Source organism: Miniopterus natalensis, chromosome 6, assembly GCF_054644295.1.
Source record: "Miniopterus natalensis isolate mMinNat1 chromosome 6, mMinNat1.hap1, whole genome shotgun sequence".
Lineage (NCBI taxonomy): Eukaryota > Metazoa > Chordata > Mammalia > Chiroptera > Miniopteridae > Miniopterus > Miniopterus natalensis.
This window is the reverse complement of record NC_142086.1, coordinates 72,044,210-72,064,427: the sequence shown is the minus strand read 5'-3', so window position 1 is coordinate 72,064,427 and position 20,218 is coordinate 72,044,210. Positions and strand designations below refer to the sequence as shown.

Below are 20,218 nucleotides of genomic sequence, written 5' to 3'. Positions count from 1 at the left end.
ATTTGCTATGACGCTGGAGTTGAAGCTTTTTATTATGGGATATACAGAGCACTGTTACTGTTGTTAATACACTTTTACATCATGACACTCTTTATTATGGAAGTGATACAGTTCTGTGCCGTAATCAAGACATTTATACAAAGTGGCATTCGGGGGTGTGTTTGGCCCCTTCAGCTAGGTATCAGCGAAGGCTGACATACACGTCGTTAATAAGCATATGGACGCTCCATCCAGTGTTGGGGTCTTCGTTTAGTCCAGCTGTGCTTCCTTCGGCAGACGGCTATTATGTTTTACTTTAGTACCATACTGTGGATGCCAGAGGACTTGCATTTGCCAAGGAATAATCTCCTGCAAGTAAAGGAAACTAACGCTAGGATAAAATTCAGAAAACACTGGAGAAAACAGCTGGGTTTATATTTTCTTAGAGACAAAATAGTCCTCATAAAGACTAGCACAAAACAAATTAAACTGCTGCAAGTATAATATACTTCCACCTGGAGCCTATTTAAATTTACATGAATTCTGATTTAGAGTCAAAATTAATAACGCATACTGTGGCTATAAAACAAGTCTCAGTTTTCAAAGTGGCATCAAATAAAGGTAAATGGTACTTTACCTGAGATGCAATGTCATGAAGTAGAATGGTGTAGTCTAGCTCAATGAAGTCGTCATTTCTTTGCTATAATAAATAAAAGCCTGATGTGTAAACAATATCATTGGGAAAATGATATTTTAATTTTAAAAATCAGTTTTCATTAGTAGATGATTATAATACTTCAGTAAAAATAAAAACAATGTCAGAATTTATTTAGCCTGACAAAAAAGCTTTCTCTTATAATTTTTTCAAATTACAATTTAAAAATTAGGAATTTTCATTTGTTACTCTAAAAATCATTTCCCTTTCTGTTTTCAGTTTCTAAGCTGTGATAGCTACTTAAGAGTATTAGTCTATAGTTTGTCATTTAAAATTCCTTAATGCTTACATTGTTGAGAAAAGCATAATTTAAGGGAAAATATTAAAGGAAATAAATTTTATAATAGAACTTCTCTTTAAAAAACTGAAAATAGCCCTCGACGGGTGGTTCAGTTGGTTGGCAAGTATTCCTGTACACCAAAAGGTTGCCGGTTTGATTCCCAGTCAGGGCACATAGCTAAGTCACAGGTTATCTTGAAGTAATCCTTTCTTTAACTGTATCAACAAAGAATGTCCTTTAAAAGGTAAGGTAAAAGTCAGTAGTAAGGTTTCTTACATGTTGAATCTTAATAGGTAAAGATATATATATAGCCTGAAGCAGTGGTTAAACCCTTCTTTTGAGATTTGCATTAACGCTTTAAAACTACAATTTGGTGAAGGGTTATAAGCGTTTTCTTTCATAAAACCACTATCCCTGTCTTTGTGCACACTTTGCTAATAAAACATGGCTTGAAAAATCATGACACTGGGGACACATTTAGAATCACTACTAACCAAAGGAGTCACAGGTGCTTGTACTGCCCCTTGGAGTCCAGGACTTATTCAGTACATTGATTATATAAGCCTTAAAGAGCCCAGACTATTGATTGTGGTTCTAAACTATGTGGATGCAATGTTTGTGTTGCTGGTGGTATAAATACTTCCTATGCACAAAGCAATAAGTAGAGATCAAAGCTCTAATTTCAAAATCAGATTACTACATTCACTACATTTTACTATTTTCAGTTTTGTTTTGTTTTGAATCCTCACCTGAGGATATGTGTTTATTGATTTTTAGAGACAGAAGGGAGAGGGAGGAACATCAATCGGTTGCCTCGCTGTACAGGCCCCAAGTGGGGATCAAACCCGTGACCTAGATATGTGCCCTGACCAGGAATCAAACCTGCATCGGTTACTCAATTATTTGAGGCCTCAGTGCCCCTATAGGAATGGTAATCAGGATTGATGTCTACAAAAATGCATTAGAAAAAGGCACTATTTCTTAAAATGTTGTTTTAATGTTTATGTTAGGTATTTGACACCACACTCGTGAGTATTGTAATTGGGTATCCTGCCCTCCAGCGCCTATAGGTATCTACTAACTGGCTGCAAAAAGCCTTTGGAGTAAAGGTGCTCCAAGTGCTGCCTGCAGTCATCCAGCTGTAACAAGCCAGCTGGGAAGTCTTTTATGGAGCTAAAACTGTTGCGGTGGTTTCTTTGCACACTGTCTTCCTTCTTTTCCATTAGATACCACTAGTTGACACAGTTGTTTTCTTCTTAACGCCTTAAAGCTAAAATCAGAGAATATATTTTTATATGTTCAAGGTCTAGAGAGAGGCAGGTCAGAATAGTCATATCAGACTTAGGATATGAGGCTGTAAATTATGACTCAGTGGGTTATAAAAGATAAGCATATACAGCAAGGGCCACAAAGCCTGAGGTGCTAGTATTTTTGTTCTGGATGATCCCTGGGGAGAAGGTGGCAGCCATGTTTCTAAGTAGCTCTGGCACTACCTTTTCAGTAGAGGAAAAAAGCAGAGGTAGTTTCAGTATTGCATGACTATAGTAATTTGTACACAAAACTTAGGTTGCCAAAGGAAATAGTCTGCATTAAGCTGAGCACAAAAACTAAATGCCAAATGACTTATAACTTAAGACTTCACTCTCTCAAAACTGCAGCTTTACTTCCTCTGGCGTTGATTGTAACCAACCCCTCCTTCAAAATACTGGGTACACTATTTTAAATACAAAATTACTAATCATAACACTTTGAGTAAACATTAACCCTATTAAGAGTGTATTTTATAGACATTACTTACCACTTGCTTGACAGTTTGAATTTTTACCATTTTATACCATGTGTTTTCAGTAGAATTCTGCCATATTATATAACCACAGGCAACCCAGGCTAAATGTCGAACTGGCTTCATTGCTGGAGATACGTTTCCAAAACTGTCTGGTGAAGGAAACATGATAAATGGAATTACTTTATATATACAGTATTAACCATTACAAAACCTAAATTCTAAGTCATGTCTTAGTTTCCTTCAAATATGTGCAGAAAATAATTAAGCCATGGATATAAAGTCTCAAGAGATTTTGTTGTTGAATTAGATTGGTAGTAGATATTTTTGCAAAAGCCAGTATGTTTCCAACATAATGTTAACATCTAACAATTTTGAGCATAGATAATTGATATTGATCTTAAAGTTGAAAAAGTATTTTTCCATGCAGTACTTATATACCTGGAATATTCTGTGCTTCTAGTGGCTCCTTCATGGACTTGAGTTTTTGATAAAACGTGTTATCTTCTTCGTCTGGGTTCTTTCCAATTTCTCCTTCAAATGTGAAGTTGACTTCTGGTGCAGTATCTTGTCCCATTGGAGGGTAAAGTACTTCAGCTGTGCAGTTCACTGTCACTTGCTGTTTGAGACATTTTGCAAAGGATCTTTACACGTAGATGGCCACCCATTACTATTGCTCTCTGAGATATAACATTTGAAGCTTTGGCCCCTAATGATGATGTTTCAGATTTGATTTCAGAGTGCCTCCTCCAGAGATAATCTAACTGGGGGAGGCCTAGTGATTTTCTTAGATGTATCTAAAATAGATAACTTATTTTATAACTTAGGGTGGTCTCATAATCTTTTAAATTCATCTTAAAACTTGGAATATATTTCAGACTTAATAGGGTGTCTGTTTTCAAGGCCAGATTTTAGTCTGACTTTATATCCCAACTGGAAACTCTGGTTACTTTTTAATTCTTTCCATTACTCTTAACTCTCTCCTTCAGAAATAACAGTAATTTTCTCAAACTCAGATACAGCAATCTGTATTTAGATGCAAAAATGAGAAGATTGTAACATTAGTTCTGCTTTGTAAAGATGGTTGTCTAGCAGCTGAGATCCCTTTTAATGAGTCTCCTTATGTTAGCTTGTATCTCTTCTGAATTAGGCTCAATAAAAGGGCAAGCTTTTTTTAAATTTCAAGATGGTTACGGTACAAATTGGAATTCCTTCCTTTTAAGTTTGTCTCATTAATAATTTGACAAGTATATAAAAATTTCCCTTTCCCATTACTGAAAGATTCTCATCTGAACATGATGGTATCAGTTGGCCATTCTGTTGCTCATAAATATCTAAAAACACTTGCTTTCTTTAAAAAAAAAAAAAATCAAATGCAGAATGAGAAAAAGACAAAGTGATGATGATTGGAGAGTAATTTATAATTTATTTCACTTGTTAATAGGCATGAGTTCAGACTGCCCTATGAGTACATAACATTTTTAAAGGGAATTTATTTGAACTGAAGCATATAGAGTCTTTTTTTAAAAGCTCAATAGAAATACTTCATGTACCTCAGAATACACAAAAAGAGTAAAAACTGACCCTTGTATGGTCATTTTTTTCAAGGTAGGGTTTCACAACAACTTACAAAAATACAAATTAATCCTATGGTTTGATCAGCAAAGGTGATCTGGAATATTTAGAGTTAAATTTTATTTAATAAAAAGGATATTTCACTTACTTTCTGGATAATTTCTTCCACAGAAAACTTAAGGCAATACTTATGTCCTCTTCCTGGAATATCCTAAAATTAAGAAAACGTGGTGAGTTATTAAACAATAACTCAGCTCTCTGCATTGTTAAAAGAACCCGTTCTCATTTGGTTGGGCGGCGGGCGGGTGGGTGGCTGGTGGGGGTAAACAATGAGAGCCTTAGGCCTTAGAAGCATTTGCTGTGTCTGTAGCATCTAATTCAGCAGCACCTCCATCCAGTTTATTTTGGATGAGAAGAAGAGTGGGGTCAAAGCATTTACAGGTAAAATGGGTTCCAGTTCCCTTCAGTCAGAGGACTTCAGCCTCTGGATATGTGATTCTAAATTCTCTATACAAGAAATTTTGAAACAACTTTTAATTCTAAAGATGACAAACAGGATACATCATTGAAAAGATTTTTCATAAAGTCCTGTATACCCTCCAAATAGTGTTCAATGAAGGTGAATTCCATTTTGAGGCAGATTACTGCAAAGTGACTAGACATATTAAGTACTGTTTTTACCTGTATACTACTAGGCCTGAAAAATGCTACTTTAGCAAATTTTATAACAGTAAGACAAATGTTTAGGTATTTCACTACTGTATCAAGATACAGCGGGGCATTTATACCTAATTAGGTTACCTCGTGCAGTTAACATCTCCTCCCTGTCGGCTCTTAAAGACTGTTAGCAGTTAAACTAATGTCAGATAAATAATGAACAATCTCAAACCCATTAGATTTTCGCAAAATAGAAATAAACTTAGTGATTGCTGAGGTCGTAAGCATTTAACCCTTTAGCCAGAGGGAGCAAGCACATCATTTATGGCAGTTGGTTGTACTAGTGTTTTGGGTGGTTAAAGCGAAGCTTCAGATCACACTGACCCTGGCTGTCATTTTCTCTTGCCTTTTGTTTCCCCCATCGTTTTGTTCAAAGGGTCTAATAAGGATTGGTCTTCAAATGAAGAATCGTTTGCAAGCTGGGAGCTTTTGTTGGTCCAGATTGTGGAGTAGTAGATGAGAAATGTTACAGGGTTTAAGGTCCTTTTGAATGGTTCCTACAGGTTTCACTGGGAGAAGGGGAATGCTGTCAGTCACGCGAACATTCCCCATTTCCCTGTAATAGCGCCGCTAGAAACTACCGTGTCTCTCTGCCTTCCCTTGAAAACAAACAGGCCCGGCTCCCCCAGAGGCTGGAGGGCAGACTGTTCCCCAGAAGGGCTAACCTCTGGGGTCCCCACCCCGCGGCCACCCCAGAACGGGGGCGGGGCGGGGGCTCGTGGGCCCCGGGGCGAGGGGGCGCGGGACTCACCTCCATGCTGGCCTGCTGGACCGCCTGCACCAGGAACACCTTGTTGGGGGTCCCCTGCTGGTAGTTGATGCAGTTCTCCACCACCGCCGCCGCCCGGGACGCGGGGTAGTGGGTCGGTGGGATTTCCATTCTCGCCGGCGGCTGGGAGAGCTCGGTGGGCTTGCTGGCGCGCGCGTGCGAGTGCGGTGCGGGTGCGGTGCGCCGCCTTCCAGCCTGCGGCGCCGCGAGAGGCGGGAGGTCTGCGGGCGCTGGGCGTGGGCGGGGCCGCTCCTCCCGCCCGCTTCCTCCCGGCGGCCTCCCCTCCCTCCTCCCCTCCCCCTCCCCCCTCCTCCCCCTCCCCGCTCCTGCCCGCTCCCCCCTCCGTCCCCTCCCCTCCTCCCCTCTCCCCTCCTTCCGGTTCGGGAGCTGCGCCGCCTGCCGGGGTTCCGGGCGGGGTTCCGGGCGCGCCCGCGCTGCTACTGGAACGGTTTCCCGGCTGTGGGGCGCGGCGGGAGGGGCCGGTGGGCTGGGCTGGCCGAGGCTCCGTCCTTTTGTTAGTCTTCCCGGAGGGCGGGAGGGGTTTTCCGACCTTTGCCCGTGTGGAGCCTCCCGTTCCTCCCCGCTCGCGGGCGGGAGCCCAGCTGCCCGAGAACCCACCCGGAGCCGGAGCCGCAGGACGGCGCCGAGGGGCGCGGGAGCAGATCCCTGCTTACCCCGCCGCCGGGCGTCCAGGGGCGGGCGTGCTCCTCCCCAGCTTTCTGGGGGGCCGGCCGGTTCTGCCCGAATCGGGGTGTGAGCGACTGCAAGCTGTAGCATTAGTTTGGAGGATTATGTAATTTGGATCAGGAGAAATAAAAAAAAATGCACCTGCACCCCTGTCTCCCTTCGCTCGGAAAGATGAGGTTTTGGTATAACACGATGCGCTATCGCTTTGAGAATGTACCTAAGGATTAAAGCACACTTAAGGACAACTTATCCGGAGCCAGAACATCCAAGTAGCTTCTAACCAAAGCACGGGCTTTTAAAGCTGCTTAAATTTATTTAAGCAGGCCCAAACTTTTAGTAGGCAGTGCATTTTCAACCTAGATTTCTTCATTACCTTCAAAGCAGCTATAGTTTAGTCTATTTGGATTTTCTCTAGACCAGGGAGCTAAGGTTACTTTTCATCAGATGTATGGTCAAACCTTCACTGTCGCTTGTTGACCAAATGAAGATTCTTTTGCTCTCTTTTTCAAAATGGATTTTTGAAGGTTGTTTTGTTTTTTCTAGACATAGGTTGTGGCGATACGTAAAAAATGTATTTGGGGTGTGTTGTCTTCCTCAAATACTCTTCAGTTTATTTATAGTCTTTCTTTGGAGTAAGTGGATTTCCCATCCCTTCTAGTTACAGAGGATAGTAAAGGTGAGGCAGTTCCCATCCCTTCTAGTTACAGAGGATAGTAAGAGTGAGGCAGTTCCCATCCTTCTAGTTACAGAGGATAGTAAGAGTAAGGCAGTTCCCATCCCTTCTAGTTACAGAGGATAGTAAGAGTGAGGCAGTTCCCATCCTTCTAGTTACAGAGGATAGTAAGAGTGAGGCAGTTCCCATCCCTTCTAGTTACAGAGGATAGTAAGAGTGAGGCAGTTCCCATCCTTCTAGTTACAGAGGATAGTAAGGGTGAGGCAGTTCCCATCCCTTCTAGTTACAGAGGATAGTAAGAGTGAGGCAGTTCCCATCCTTCTAGTTACAGAGGATAGTAAGAGTGAGGCAGTTCCCATCCCTTCTAGTTACAGAGGATAGTAAGGGTGAGGCAGTTCCCATCCTTCATAACTAGAGAATGAAGAGGTTAGTTTATCCTTGAGGCTTTTTCTAAAAAATTTAAGGTGGTTTTTCTTTTGAGGGGGAGGAGGGGTGTGAGTCATTCATTTATCAGCCAACCTCTTGAGGGGGGGGGGGTGTGGGTGTGGGTGTGTGTGTGTGGGTGTGTGTGTGTGAATTGTTTGAATTGTTTGAATTGTGTGCTTCTTTGACAGTGTCCAGGAAAGAATGGTTATCACCTTCTGATCACACAGAAAGAGCTTTTTGCTGATAATGAATTTTAAAGTTTCACAAATAGCTAGTTAACACTGTTATTACCAGAGTTGTTAAAAGTACAATATGTGCACTTCCTAGATAACGTCACCATTTGGAAGTTTTATGAATACAATTGCCATCTCTGTAGATCAAGGTTAATAATATAGGTTGTGATGTAAAAGGCATTTATTAAAAGTACACATCAATTTAGGTTCTTTTAAAAATATAATTATTACATTAAAAAAATTAACTGCTACCCTGACTGGTGTGGCTCAGTTGGTTGAGCGTTGTCCTGTGCACCAAGAGGTCACCGGTTCCATTCCTGGTCAGGGCACATGCCTGGGTTCCAGGCTCGATCTCTGGTGGGTATGCAGGAAGCAGCCATTCGGTGTTTCTTTCTCTCACTGATGTCTGTCTCTCCCCCTCTCCCTCCCTCTCTCTCTAAAATCAATAAAAACATTTTAAAAAATACTATGTTAAGAGAATCTCCTTATATAATTCCTATATTTGAGTCCCTGAAATCTTACTGAAGCTTCATGAATGGTTCGTCAAGAGATCATTATCCTCAAATAATGTATAGATTATCTTGAAAGTAACAAAGTTATTATTGGTCTCTGGGATCAGATAAATCAAATTATGATTTTATATAATTGTATAAACATAAAAGTAAGTAAAAATGCCTATGGCTTGCAACTTTGGTCCAACTATAAAGTCAAAATGAATCTGTAAAAGATAATAAAACCAGCACAGTTCTAAATAACATTAATTTTAATGTGAGAAATGATATTTTGCCAAAACTAAATTGCCTTTCACAGCATGTCAGTGATCTGAGCACAGGGGCATGGATTCTTTTACCTTCAGCATGCTTATAGTCTTCTACCTCTTCTCTACTTAAACTCTTGTAAAACCTGTTGGTGCAGCACCCTCTAATGGCTTTTGAAGTGAATGCATCATTTGCAGATCAAATCAGTTTATATTCTTTTCTTATTAGCCTTCTACAAAAATGTTTGATTAAGAGCATTGGTTTTTGTGCAAATCCTGGCTCTGCCATGTGATAGCTATATCACATTTGGCAAGTTACTTACCTTCTGTGACCCTTAAGTTTCTCATTTGTAAAATGGTGATAAAAATAGTACCTACTTCATCAATTTGCAGTATAGAACAAGTAAGACTATCCATAAAAAGCGCTTGGTACAAACCTGGCACATAAGTGTTTTATTATCTGGCACTTGATTATAGACTCAGACGTGATGCCCGAAGCAGCAGGATGGCTTGTTTGTGAGTGGCTCACCCAGAGCAGTTATGCCCAGTAGAGCTTGAGCAGTGATGGAAATGTTCTCTGTGCTGCCCTGTACAGTAGCCATTCTCCACATGTGGCTGTTGACCACCTGAAATGTGACTAGTGCATCCAAGGAACTAAATTTTAAATTTCATTTAATTTTAATTAATTTAAATATAAGTATCAGTGGTTACTGATTACCATATGACAACGTACATCTAGAGTATGTTGTGTAGATGTTATATTATTATCAAATTGAAAAGAACATTTAAAATCAACAACTCATGCATACCCAGGCATATGTCAGTGGACCACAGTTTTGGAATCCCTTCAGTAATTCTGTGGTGACTTGGCAGTTGTTTCTCTTCTGCTTTTCTTCTCTTCATTCTGATGGCAGTTTTCATCCCTCCCAGAAAATTAACCTTCCAGCATTTTGTTTTTCCCATCCCATCTTGAAGCTCTTGACCACTTGAATATTATTTAAGGGCATTTCATCAGGCACATTCAAACTTAGGCTCTTTACGAAATCTGCTTATTCCAAGCTAGTATCTCCTACCAAAATTGATATTTGCGTCTTCCAAACCATTCAAAGATATGTGTGCAGGGACACATGCTCATTAATGTCCACTTATCTGCAGACAATTTTGAAAGGAGCTGATCTCTTCCAACTGATGGTCTTGAAGAAGTTTTCATTTTAAAGAAAGAAATGCCTTGCAAACAGTAGATAATCACGAAGTTTTTTAAATGAAATAATAGCCTGTGTGTACATATGCTTAATGTGTATATAAAATGCTTACTCTGTTCTATTTATGTTGACATTAGTGGTTTGAAGTAAACACTGACCTGTGTCTATATACTTGTCTGTTGAAATGACTTATGTTTAGTTATTATCATTTTGCCATTAATCATTTTTGGATGTTAATTATTCCACCTGAAACTCCCTTTTCTTGTATTGCATCAGTCCATAATGTGGAAGTAGTAATATCAAATAGGACCTATCTGAAAAAGTTAACTGCAGAGCTCCCATTTTCAAATAACCGTCCTTGGTTGTAGAGATTTAAGAAGAGAACACTCTCCTAGGAAAGGGAGGCCATTCCAAAGAAATGGGTAAGGTCTTCAGAATGTAGGTTACTAGAACAAGAACCTTAGGCTGGCTTATTTTAATTACTTTTACTTTTCTACTTGGGAAATAAATTTAGAATTGGCAGAATTAAGGCCATGGATTATTTTGGTGGTATACCCGCCCTCCTCAACCTCTTAAGAACAGAAAAAGGAGAGGATTCCTTTGTAGTTTTATTTTTATTTTTTTCTAATATGTTTTTACTGATTTCAGAGAGAGGAAGGGAGAGGGAGAGAGGGAGAAAGAAACATCAGTGATGAGAGAGATTCATTGATGGGCTGCCTCCTGCACTCCCCTTACTGGGGATCTAGCTGCCAACCTGGGCATGTGCCTTGAACTGTGACTTTCTGGTTCATAGGCTGATGTTCAACCACTGAGCCATGCTGGCTGGGTGAGGATTCCTTTTTAAATAAGGTCTACAATAAAATTTTATAGCAAGGCCATCATATTGAAAGAAAAATGTGAAAATAATGAAATGTGGTTTTTTCATTTAAATTAGTAGGAGTGATTTCATTTTGGTAATTACATAATGCTATGTTATTTTTTTTTTCCTCCTAAATCTCTTATAGGTTTGAGTTTACACATAAAAAGCAATCAGGTGGTGCAGGGCAGTTTGGAAAAGTGATAGGTGTCCTGGAGCCTATGGACCCAGAAAACTACACTAAGTTGGAGTTTTCAGATGAAACATTTGGGTCAAATGTTCCAAAGCAATTTGTGCCTGCTGTAGAAAAGGTAAACAACAACAACAACATAAAACTTTTCCTGCATTTTAAAAAATCAAAAATATTGTATTAGGTATCCAGTCATATTTCTATCACATTGTCTTCCATGGTTCATTTCAGTTATAGTACTGCTTCTTGATCTAGTTGTTAAGCTTTCCGTCTGATTTAGAATCTTTAATTCGTTAAGTTCAAGCGCTGTAAGTATATTGTATGACAATGAAGGGAAATCATTCTGTTTCTTAATCATGGTTATTTCTCTTGGTAAGTTGATCAAGTTATTTCTTTCTCTTGATAAATTGAAACTACTCCATTGACTGTAATCAGCAATTGAAATTTATAGTAGTTATTAAGGATTTATGAAGGTTTTAGGTGACTTTTGTAGTAGAACGGTCATTCATTTAGATTCTCAACACCTGGGTGCTGCTGTCAAATCTGCTACTGGTTACTGTGCTCTTTGGTAAATCACAGTGTTCAGAGCCAGCTTCTTTATCTGTAAAGTGAGTCTAAAATTTTTAAATTTAAACCCCTCACAAAACTGAGGATCAGATAAGACTGTGACATTTCTTTGGGAATTGCGAAGTGCTTTGCACAAAGTGGTTAGTATTTTGTTTGCTTTCTAGGTCACTGGTTTTAAGACTGTTGTAAACTTTAGTAACTGTCTATTCTTACAGATTGAGTTGTTTTTTTAACCTTTTAACTTACGTATCTTTATTAACAGATTATTATTTTGGTTTCAGTAGTGATAGCATTTTTTGTGATCGGTGTATTTTACTCATTATACTTCATTTCAAGACAGTCTTTTGTCATTCACACACTTTTAAATTATCTTCTTTTCTCCAGGATTAATGTAGCTGAATGAGAACTTAGATTTTTTTTTTAGCATACAGAGTTTACAGTTTCTAAATATCAGATATTTTAGTGTATGTGCAGTCATGTGATTATTTTGCAAGAAAAACTAACTTGAATTGTAGGAGCTCTACAAATATATGTTAAGTGATTGAATGAAAAGACTTGTGAACTTACCAAATTGTACTCTTTAAATATGTATCGTTCATTGTATATCATACTTTAATGAAGCTATTTTTTTTAAAAGAAGAAATGCATTTGGGAAAATTACCTTTTAATTTTAGTTCTTCGGACTAAAATTTAGTGTGTAACACTAAAGCTGGATGTAGTGATCTGCCAGTGAGGGAAAGCAGTGACAGGTATATAGTAGGCGCTCAAGACCCGGCTGCTGAATCAATGCCAATTTTGGTGTTTTCTTTTAGGGAGTTCCTTTGATTTGCCTTTCCTGTTTCCTCCTGGTGAAATTAAGATCGTGCTGTCTCTGTAGTGGGTTATGTAATTCCCGAAGATGAGGTTTTGAGAAAGTGATTGTTACCATTCTCAGAATCACTTTTGAACCAGCTCACACCTTTAACTAATATGCTTTTCCAAGGGATTATTCATCTAGATGCCACAATAATTAAATAGTAAAGCTGTTCAACTTTTTTAAACTTCTTTTTTGAGAAGTGAAATATAGCATACATAAAAATGTTAAACTTCTGAGTGCTGACGTGTTGGGGGGTTCTTGGTAATGCACCTGCAAGTGAAATCCACTTACTCCAGAAGTGGTGTTGTTCATTAACAGGGGTTTTTGGATGCCTGCGAGAAGGGCCCTCTGTCTGGTCACAAGCTCTCTGGGCTCCGGTTTGTCCTGCAAGATGGAGCGCATCACATGGTTGATTCCAACGAAATCTCGTTCATCCGCGCAGGAGAAGGAGCTGTAAAGCAAGGTATGCGGCGTCCTACCACTGGCTGCCTCACGGACTGTTCTCGCTGTGCTGTTTTGGTCTTCCCTTCCCAGAGCACTGGGTGGCACACCAGGGAACACAGCTAGTCCTGGGCAAATAATTACAGAATTGAAGTGAGGGTAGGTTACTGTGTTCTCTTCCTTGCAGAATTAAAAGCCTACCCTGTTCTCCTACATCATCTGTTAATTTTTATATATTTAAAGTCATAAATAATCTGTAAGTTCTGTTTTAATAGAAAACACAGAAATACTCAGAATTCTAAGAAATATTTTAAAGACACATTAACTGCAGCCATGCTATTTTTTTGTAGTTTATTCAGCTGTCAGGAAATCCATACGTTTATAAATAACTTTCATGTAGGACATTGAAGGCTTTTAGGCATTTTGAGGATGGCAAAGTATTTAAGTATTTTGAAAGAATTCAGTAACCCTTATTCACAGTGCAGACTTCTTGCTAAACTGCTAAAATTGCCAGCCTTTCTCACAGAGAATAATATGTATATTAAAACCTTTATGAAACAGAGCCCTAAGCAATTGCAAATATATCTGATTCATTGCTTTTAAGAGAGAAAAGCAAATGACAACACAGGGTTTGCCATCAGGGTTATTTAACAAAGGAACTTCAAAGTTGTGTCCTGAAGCCTGAAAGCTCATTCTCCTTGTATCCCTTCCATCCGTTATGTGATAATTTGTAAGTATCTTTAGTGATGTCTGTAGGTGTCTTTAGGAGAATTATGTCATGATTCACAAAACATGTCAGAAATGTTTTAAGCATTTCATTTCAGAATGGACAGTAGAAAATTAGATTAATCCACACATTTTCTAAGCATTCTGTGAATCAGGGTTTTATTGATTCCGTATGAATTTTGGACTTTATATTGTTTTTGGTCTGTTTGCATATGTGATCAGCCGGGGGGGGGGGGGGCAATGAGTGGAAAAGGTTACTCATACCTGTCTTATCTTCACAGTGACCTTACAGCTGAGAAAATAAGGACTCAGAATAGTTAATTGAGTGGCTCAAGGTTACATGCTAGTCAGTGTTGGAGCTGAGAGTTACACCCAGGCCAGAGTCCTGGCCCTTGACCACCACCTCACTCAGTGTGTTCAGCAGCCCACTTAATACATGACCACCACACTTCTTACTGTGACAAATGCTGATTGAGATATAATGTAAGAATGTGAAGAATATTAATAAAACTATGTGTTAAGTGGGATAAAAAATAAACCCAATGGATATAACACTGGGTTTTACTGCTTAAATAGCCGTTAGTATCCAGTCCAATGTCTTTAATTTTTTTTTTTTATTCCTCACTCGAAATACGTTTATTGATTTTAGAGAGAGGAAGGGAAAGAGAAGGAGAGAGACATCAATCGGCTGCCTCTCGTAGGAACCCTGACTGGGGACCAAAACGTCAACCTAGGTATGTGCCCTGAACCAGAATCAAACCCATGACCTTTTGGCGTGCGGGATGATGCTCCAGCCAGCTGAGCCACACTGGCCAGGGCTGTCTTTCGTTTTTAAGTGAAGAAACTTGAAACGTGGACAATCTTGTATTTTCCAAAAGACATATAACTTATTAGAGGCAGAGTAGAAACTAGAAACTTGGTCTTCCTAATTCTCAATTAGATGTTGAAATTGTTCGGCCGAGAAAAGGAAAGACAGATCTCAGACATGACTTGGTTATTGTCTCCAAATATGTGGATGGTGCCTTCCTCCGCTCTCCCACCTGTGGTAGAAGTTGTTTCCTATAGTTAAAATAACTCTGCCAGGGACCAACAAGGAAGAATTGGCTTTCCTTGGTCCGAGACTCAGCAGTTAGTGTCTTTACTTCTGAAGGCTTCCAGAAGAGAGAATACGTACTCTCAGCTCCATAATTTAAATAGTAAAGGATTTAATCAGATGTGGTTTTAAGACCCCTTTTATATTATCCTCTGCAGCTTAATGATTTTTAAGGATAAAAATACGGTACTGATAATGCTAGTACTAGTCTGGCCGGCGTGGCTCGGTGGTTGAGCGTGGACCTATGAACCAGGATGGTCACGGTTCGATTCCCGTTCAGGGCACACACCAGGTTGCCCGCTCGCTCCCCTGCAGGGGGCGTGCAGCAGGCAGCTGAGCAGTGACTCTCATCATTGATGTTTCTGTCTCTCTCTCTCTCCCCTCCCCCCTCCCTTCCTCTCTGAAATCAATAAGAGCATTTTTTTAAAAAAAGAGGAAAGAAAATACTAATACTAAAACTTGGTTTTGTTTTATTGAAATTTCCATTTAGAAGAGTGACTGTTACTGATACCAGAAAAATGAGTCCAGGTTAAGTATTTTAAACCTCATCATTTAACCTCATCGAACCCTTTGGGAGAGCACCTTCTATCCCCCTTTTGTACATCTTGATAAAAAAGTGTTCCAGTTTGCTTCAAGATTAATAAACTAATTTTTTTTTTTTTTAAATCCAGCCTTGGCAAATGCAACAGTATGTATTCTTGAACCCATTATGTCTGTGGAAGTTATGGCCCCGAATGAATTTCAGGGACCAGTGATTGCAGGAATTAACCGGCGCCATGGGGTAATCACCGGACAAGATGGAATCGAGGACTATTTTACACTGTATGCAGATGTAAGTACTGTTGGTCACTGCCAGTCTTGCTTTTATTAACCACAGCAGGAAATTAGAGTTAGCTTTTGTTTTGGGAGATTGTAGAGTGAATTGACACATTTCCCTGGCTATTTGAGTGTTGAATTTGTGGCTTTTATATTATATGTGGCAATTTCTATAATTTGCTGTTAGAGCAACTCTTAAGTGTGAAAGCTAAGAATAAGATTCATTTCATGTAGACCTTATGTGAATATGTCATTTTCTTAGATACTTAGTTATCTTTCTTTCTCATAGCTTTCTTTGCATGGCTGCTTTATGTTATCATTTATTGGGATAATACTTAATTTCTTTTCTTAAATGTCATGGGAGAAAGTAATTTATCACATTCCATAAGGCTTCCTAGGAGACACTGCTATCAGCATGTCATTGAAGTGTCTCAAGGAAAGTTGTATGAACAGTTTCACAGAAGAAACACTTCTGAATGCCGAGCTGGGCAGAGTGGAGTGGGGGTGATGAGGGAAGGCTGTCAGCGATGGCCAATCTGTGAAACTGAAGCATTTGGTTTCTAGTTGTGAGTATCAAATGAAATTATGTTCAAGTAGGATTTCTACTTGCAGTAAAACAAAAATGTTTCTCTTTGGCTTTTAGTTCTTTTAAACCAAGAGTTGTTAGTAGAAATCTAAGTCTAAAGGAATTAAATGGCTAAGCCTCTCTGTGTTTTTCTCAAATATTTTCAAGAAGTAATGGTAAACTATCTACTGTGTTTGTTTCCAGGTCCCTCTAAATGATATGTTTGGTTATGCCACTGAGCTTAGGTCATGCACTGAGGTAAGCAAGTGTTTACATTTTACTTTAGTCCCCTTGTAAAACCTTGTCTTTGCATGACTTTACCTGATTATTATAAAAAGTTTTTTTTAATCTCTGCTATGTTTTTTAACTCCCAGGGGAAGGGAGAGTACACAATGGAGTACTGCAGATATCAGCCATGTTCGCCATCCACCCAAGAGGAACTCATTAATAAGTATTTGGAAGCTACAGGTCAACTTCCTGTAAAAAAAGGAAAAGCCAAGAACTAACTTTCCTCACTTACATTGACTAACTTTTACTGAATCTGCAGGGTTTAGATATTTTAATGGCTTCCAGTAGAATGAATTCAGGCAGAAACAAGGAGTTTTAGAAGCCCTTTCTATTATATTCAGGAGCTCCTATCATATCAAACTTAATTCTCTGTATATCTCAACTTTATTGAGTGGTTTTTAGTTCACTGAAAAACCTCAAAATATGATTATTACTGAAATTAATATTTATTTTAAGGGGGAGAAGATATATCAGTTACACTTCTAGGCTAAGAATGTATGTAACTTTCCTTTCCAAATTTTTATCATAAGAATTTTTAACAAAAAACTGAAAGAACAGGACAAAGAACAGTCATATACCTTCCATCTAGTCTTAACAATGAATGGTTTTTCTCAACAATCTGTTAATCAGATAATTTGTTTTGTAATATTTATCTGTTTGTTGTCTATATGTCTCATACTTTTATTTTTTTAAATTTTTTTAAATTATTGTTTTACTAAATACTTGAAATTGAATTGCACATATCATGACAGGCTTTTTTGTTTTAAGAGTAGATTCCACATGACCTTGATAGAGAATGTTTTCAGTTTCTTTATTGGGATATTAAAATGCCAGCTAAATTTCTAGATATTTTATGTAGAGCTGATTGCTTTAATTTGTGGGTTCTGCAAATTTGAAGCTATCATCTTTCAAGAGTATCGATGTTACTTTCCAGTGGACCTATGAGGTTAAAAAACAGACCCTGTATATGCAATTCTCATTTATGTTCACCTGAAGGTTTCTGCAGCTCTGAATAAAATATAATTTTCAGAGTTCCTCCTAGTTAGTTTCATTCATCTCCTAAATGCTTGTTGAATTTGAGTCTGCTGGAATTTATCATATTGTATTCATTGAGATTGTGAAAGAACAAATATTAAGCTTTTGTTTTTGGAATAAGTTGGACTTCCCTGGCAGGTCTACCATATTGTTCAGCATCACTTTGCCCAGAAATCATCTGATGCGATAGACATATCCAAAATCTTTCCCTTGGTGAGTAATAGAAATAAAATAACTTCCAAATTCTTTTGTTTTTCTTGATTTATAGATTGGGCTTTATAATTTAAGGTTTCTAGAAAAAAGATCTTTAAAAAGTATTGAGCACGTTTTCAAGGCATTTGCTAAATGCTTTAAACGCATTATCTAATTTACTTTTCTCTCCCCTGTGAAAGTAGGTACTATTATATCCACTTTGTAATAGAAGCAGCAAAAGTACAGAGAAGGTAAATCCCATGTCCAAGACCATGCAGCTCGTTCTGTTTTCAGTTGATAATTTAAATTGATTATTCATCTCAAGTGCATTTTTCCACAAACATGTCCGTTGCTACTACCCCATCAAGCCTGAAAAATGCTGTTGCATTGGCATTTCATCAGCCCCTCGTGCTCTTCAAAGTCACTTAGAATATTGTCCCTGAGGAAGAAATGCTTTCGTGAAATTCAGCACAGTTCCTCTGGCTATTGCTAGCAGTCAGAAAAACTGGAAAGCTAGAACTAAGATAGGTAAATGTTGATGTTTTTAACTTGTTAAACATTCTGGTCATAAAGATAGAGTTTCAGAAAAGAGCGTGGTTATCTGATCCCACTCCAGCATTTCATAGGTGATGGCACAGGCCCAGCTGGCGGAGTAGCTAGAATAGGATCACATAGGGACAGATCAGGACCAGAACCCACACTTCTTGCTAACTCATTAGTTTGGTTATAGTTGGTAAAGACCACATACCAGCCAGTCTGTAGCAAGAAGGAAATTAATGAGAATTATCAATGAGGATTTTTTCAAATACTGCTGTTGTGGAAGATAATTGTTGGCTAATTTAAAGGACAGCATTGCTTGTGTTGGAGAATGGTAGCAGCCCAAGCAGTATCGTCCTGATTCCTGTCCCTGGCGCACATTAAAAATCACCTGGGGAGCTTTGAAACAAACACCCAGGTCAACCCCTGGATAGTCTGATTCTCTGGATCAAGATCAAAAGTTTTCCAAGTGACTATAATACACAGGTAAGGCTAAAGGCCACTGCAGTGTTCCCTGCACCTTTAAGATGTGATATGGAAGATTGATTCAGGTGTGTCCTATAACTAATGTTATTTTTTGTGGTGGTAGAGTTTTGGCCAGTGGTTCTTAGTTTGATAACTTTACCTTTAAAAAAAGACAATCGATTTTCTGTTATTACTTTCCTTCTGCTCTCAGATTGTTTAGTTGTAAAATCACAAAAATGTTATCAATTCTGAAGTTTTATTTTAATATTTTTGAAATATGGATGAGTCTTAAAATTGATGCAGATGAAACTAGGCAGCCACGAGGTAGTAGTAAATTGTGACCTGATGGAATACATCTCTTAGAAGACACTTATTTGCATTGCTCACACTATAAATTGTTGAATTATAGCTTTAATACTGCTTAAAGTGTCTTCAGATAACACTGGAGTGCATCATTGAAATAGTTAACTGTATTCAAGACAATTTATTGGGAGGATTCATTCAAATAAGTGCCAGGCAGCATGTTGAGTAACTATAGGGCTTTGAAAGCCAGGGAAGGTCACAGAACAGGTTCTAAGCTGAGAAAAATTGAGGTAATAAAGTCATGTCATGAAGGACTATCATTCAAGGGCAAATATAAAAACTTCCAGCTGACTTTCAAAAGAACTTGTTTAGCTTCTAACAATTCATAATTCAGGTAGGAAAAAAACGATGTGTAGAATCAAATGGAATGTAGACCAAATCCTGGTACCATTGGGTATGTCTTTTTTCTGAAAGAGGCTGGCAGAATGAAAGTGGTGCTGTATATGACTGTCGTTGGCTCAGTGATTCAGAAGAATTTAGACTTAATGAAAAGAGGGCTTAGGGAATTTAGAGTTTTTCATGTTATGTCAAGGCAGATGAAGTAATTTTTCTCTGCTGTAAACTAACAAAATGAGTGTTAGTAAAAATCAAATATCAGCAATTTTAGATTTTGGGCTAGAAAAGATGTTCTAATGGTGATACTGAGAAAATTTTAGTAGGTTTAATTTTTGTGGGGTTTGTAAATTTATAAATTCGGTAATTGTGTTTGTATGTTGTATGTGTAGAATTCCCCTTTATGATCTATTATACTGAGATAAATCTGTTAAAGATTACCTTAGTGTCCTTGCCTGATTGGATTATGGTTATACTTGTGTGTAGCCTCACTAATTAAAAACACCTTTATGAGGATGAGGTGAGACTCTGGAAAGCTGAACCCCTTTTAGCCCCTAAGGTGACACTACAAGAGTGATTCAAGGTCGCAGGACATTGAACATGCCATTGTGATGCTCTTGGCACATTTTTGAAGATTGTTTCGGGAACTTCAGTTAGAGGAGTTTATCCTTTGGTCTTGGCATGAGTTAATCATTGTAGATGGATATTTTAGAAAAAAGTATTTTCTCTGTGTTATAACACAGGTGGGAGATCTGATGTTGTCTTTAAATGATTGTTTCCATGCTTCGGAATACTTACAGTTCTTTAAATCAAGTGGATGTTGGAAAGATGAATGTAAAGGCTTGGGGTTTTAAATAGAAAAATATATAAACTAGATCTATTAAAAAATAACAGTAAAAACCCAACATCTTTTTATTTTGTAAAAATTCCCATCTTTAAAAGTTTTCTCTGTCATGTAGACTTTTCCAATTTTCAAATAGTGAAGACTTAAAGCTAATATTTTGGTATATTTTAAGGCTGATGCTACCTAGCCAGTTACTAGCCAAGGAAGCTGGCTAAAGGTTTCCACACACAGATGCAAGTGTTCCATTAAATGATA

The 20,218-nt window shown here is 38.4% G+C and overlaps 2 protein-coding genes across 5 annotated transcripts in view; one reads left to right on the top strand and one right to left on the bottom strand.

Moving 5' to 3' along the window:
• The window catches only part of GFM1 (G elongation factor mitochondrial 1), a 35,507-nt gene extending 18,032 nt beyond the window's left edge, over positions 1-17,475 (top strand). For all 3 annotated transcript variants that reach the window (XM_087818352.1, XM_016215743.2, XM_016215742.2), the window contains 5 exons: positions 10,801-10,963; positions 12,584-12,728; positions 15,197-15,357; positions 16,111-16,164; positions 16,281-17,475. In XM_087818352.1, coding sequence (XP_087674478.1) covers positions 10,801-10,963; positions 12,584-12,728; positions 15,197-15,357; positions 16,111-16,164; positions 16,281-16,412 — 655 coding nt within the window. In that variant the 3' untranslated portion in view covers positions 16,413-17,475. The remainder of the gene's footprint in view (positions 1-10,800; positions 10,964-12,583; positions 12,729-15,196; positions 15,358-16,110; positions 16,165-16,280) is intronic.
• On the bottom strand, positions 15-6,028 carry LXN (latexin). 2 transcript variants are annotated; one of them, XM_087818354.1, is made up of 6 exons: positions 5,801-6,028; positions 4,481-4,543; positions 3,199-3,376; positions 2,773-2,909; positions 617-679; positions 15-348 (listed from the first exon to the last, which is right to left on the bottom strand). In XM_087818354.1, the coding sequence occupies exons 1-6, from the start codon at positions 5,927-5,929 to the stop codon at positions 250-252; spliced, it is 669 nt and encodes a 222-aa protein (XP_087674480.1). In that variant the 5' UTR covers positions 5,930-6,028; the 3' UTR covers positions 15-249. The 2 variants fall into 2 exon arrangements, with proteins under 2 accessions (XP_087674480.1, XP_016071231.1); XM_016215745.2 differs by lacking the exon at positions 5,801-6,028 and adding an exon at positions 5,374-5,582.
• Positions 17,476-20,218: the final 2,743 nt, after the last annotated feature.

What these genes read in the sequence shown, in the direction of transcription:
- LXN (XM_087818354.1), bottom strand. Translation starts at nt 5,929, where the DNA reads ATGGAAATCCCACCGACCCACTACCCCGCGTCCCGGGCGGCGGCGGTG. An exon ending in AGAAGCACAGAATATTCCAG is followed by an intron (nt 2,910 to 3,198) that starts GTATATAAGTAC and finishes TTCCTTCACCAG; the next exon opens with ACAGTTTTGGAAACGTATCT. An exon ending in TTCAAACTGTCAAGCAAGTG is followed by an intron (nt 680 to 2,772) that starts GTAAGTAATGTC and finishes TATTTATTATAG; the next exon opens with CAAAGAAATGACGACTTCAT.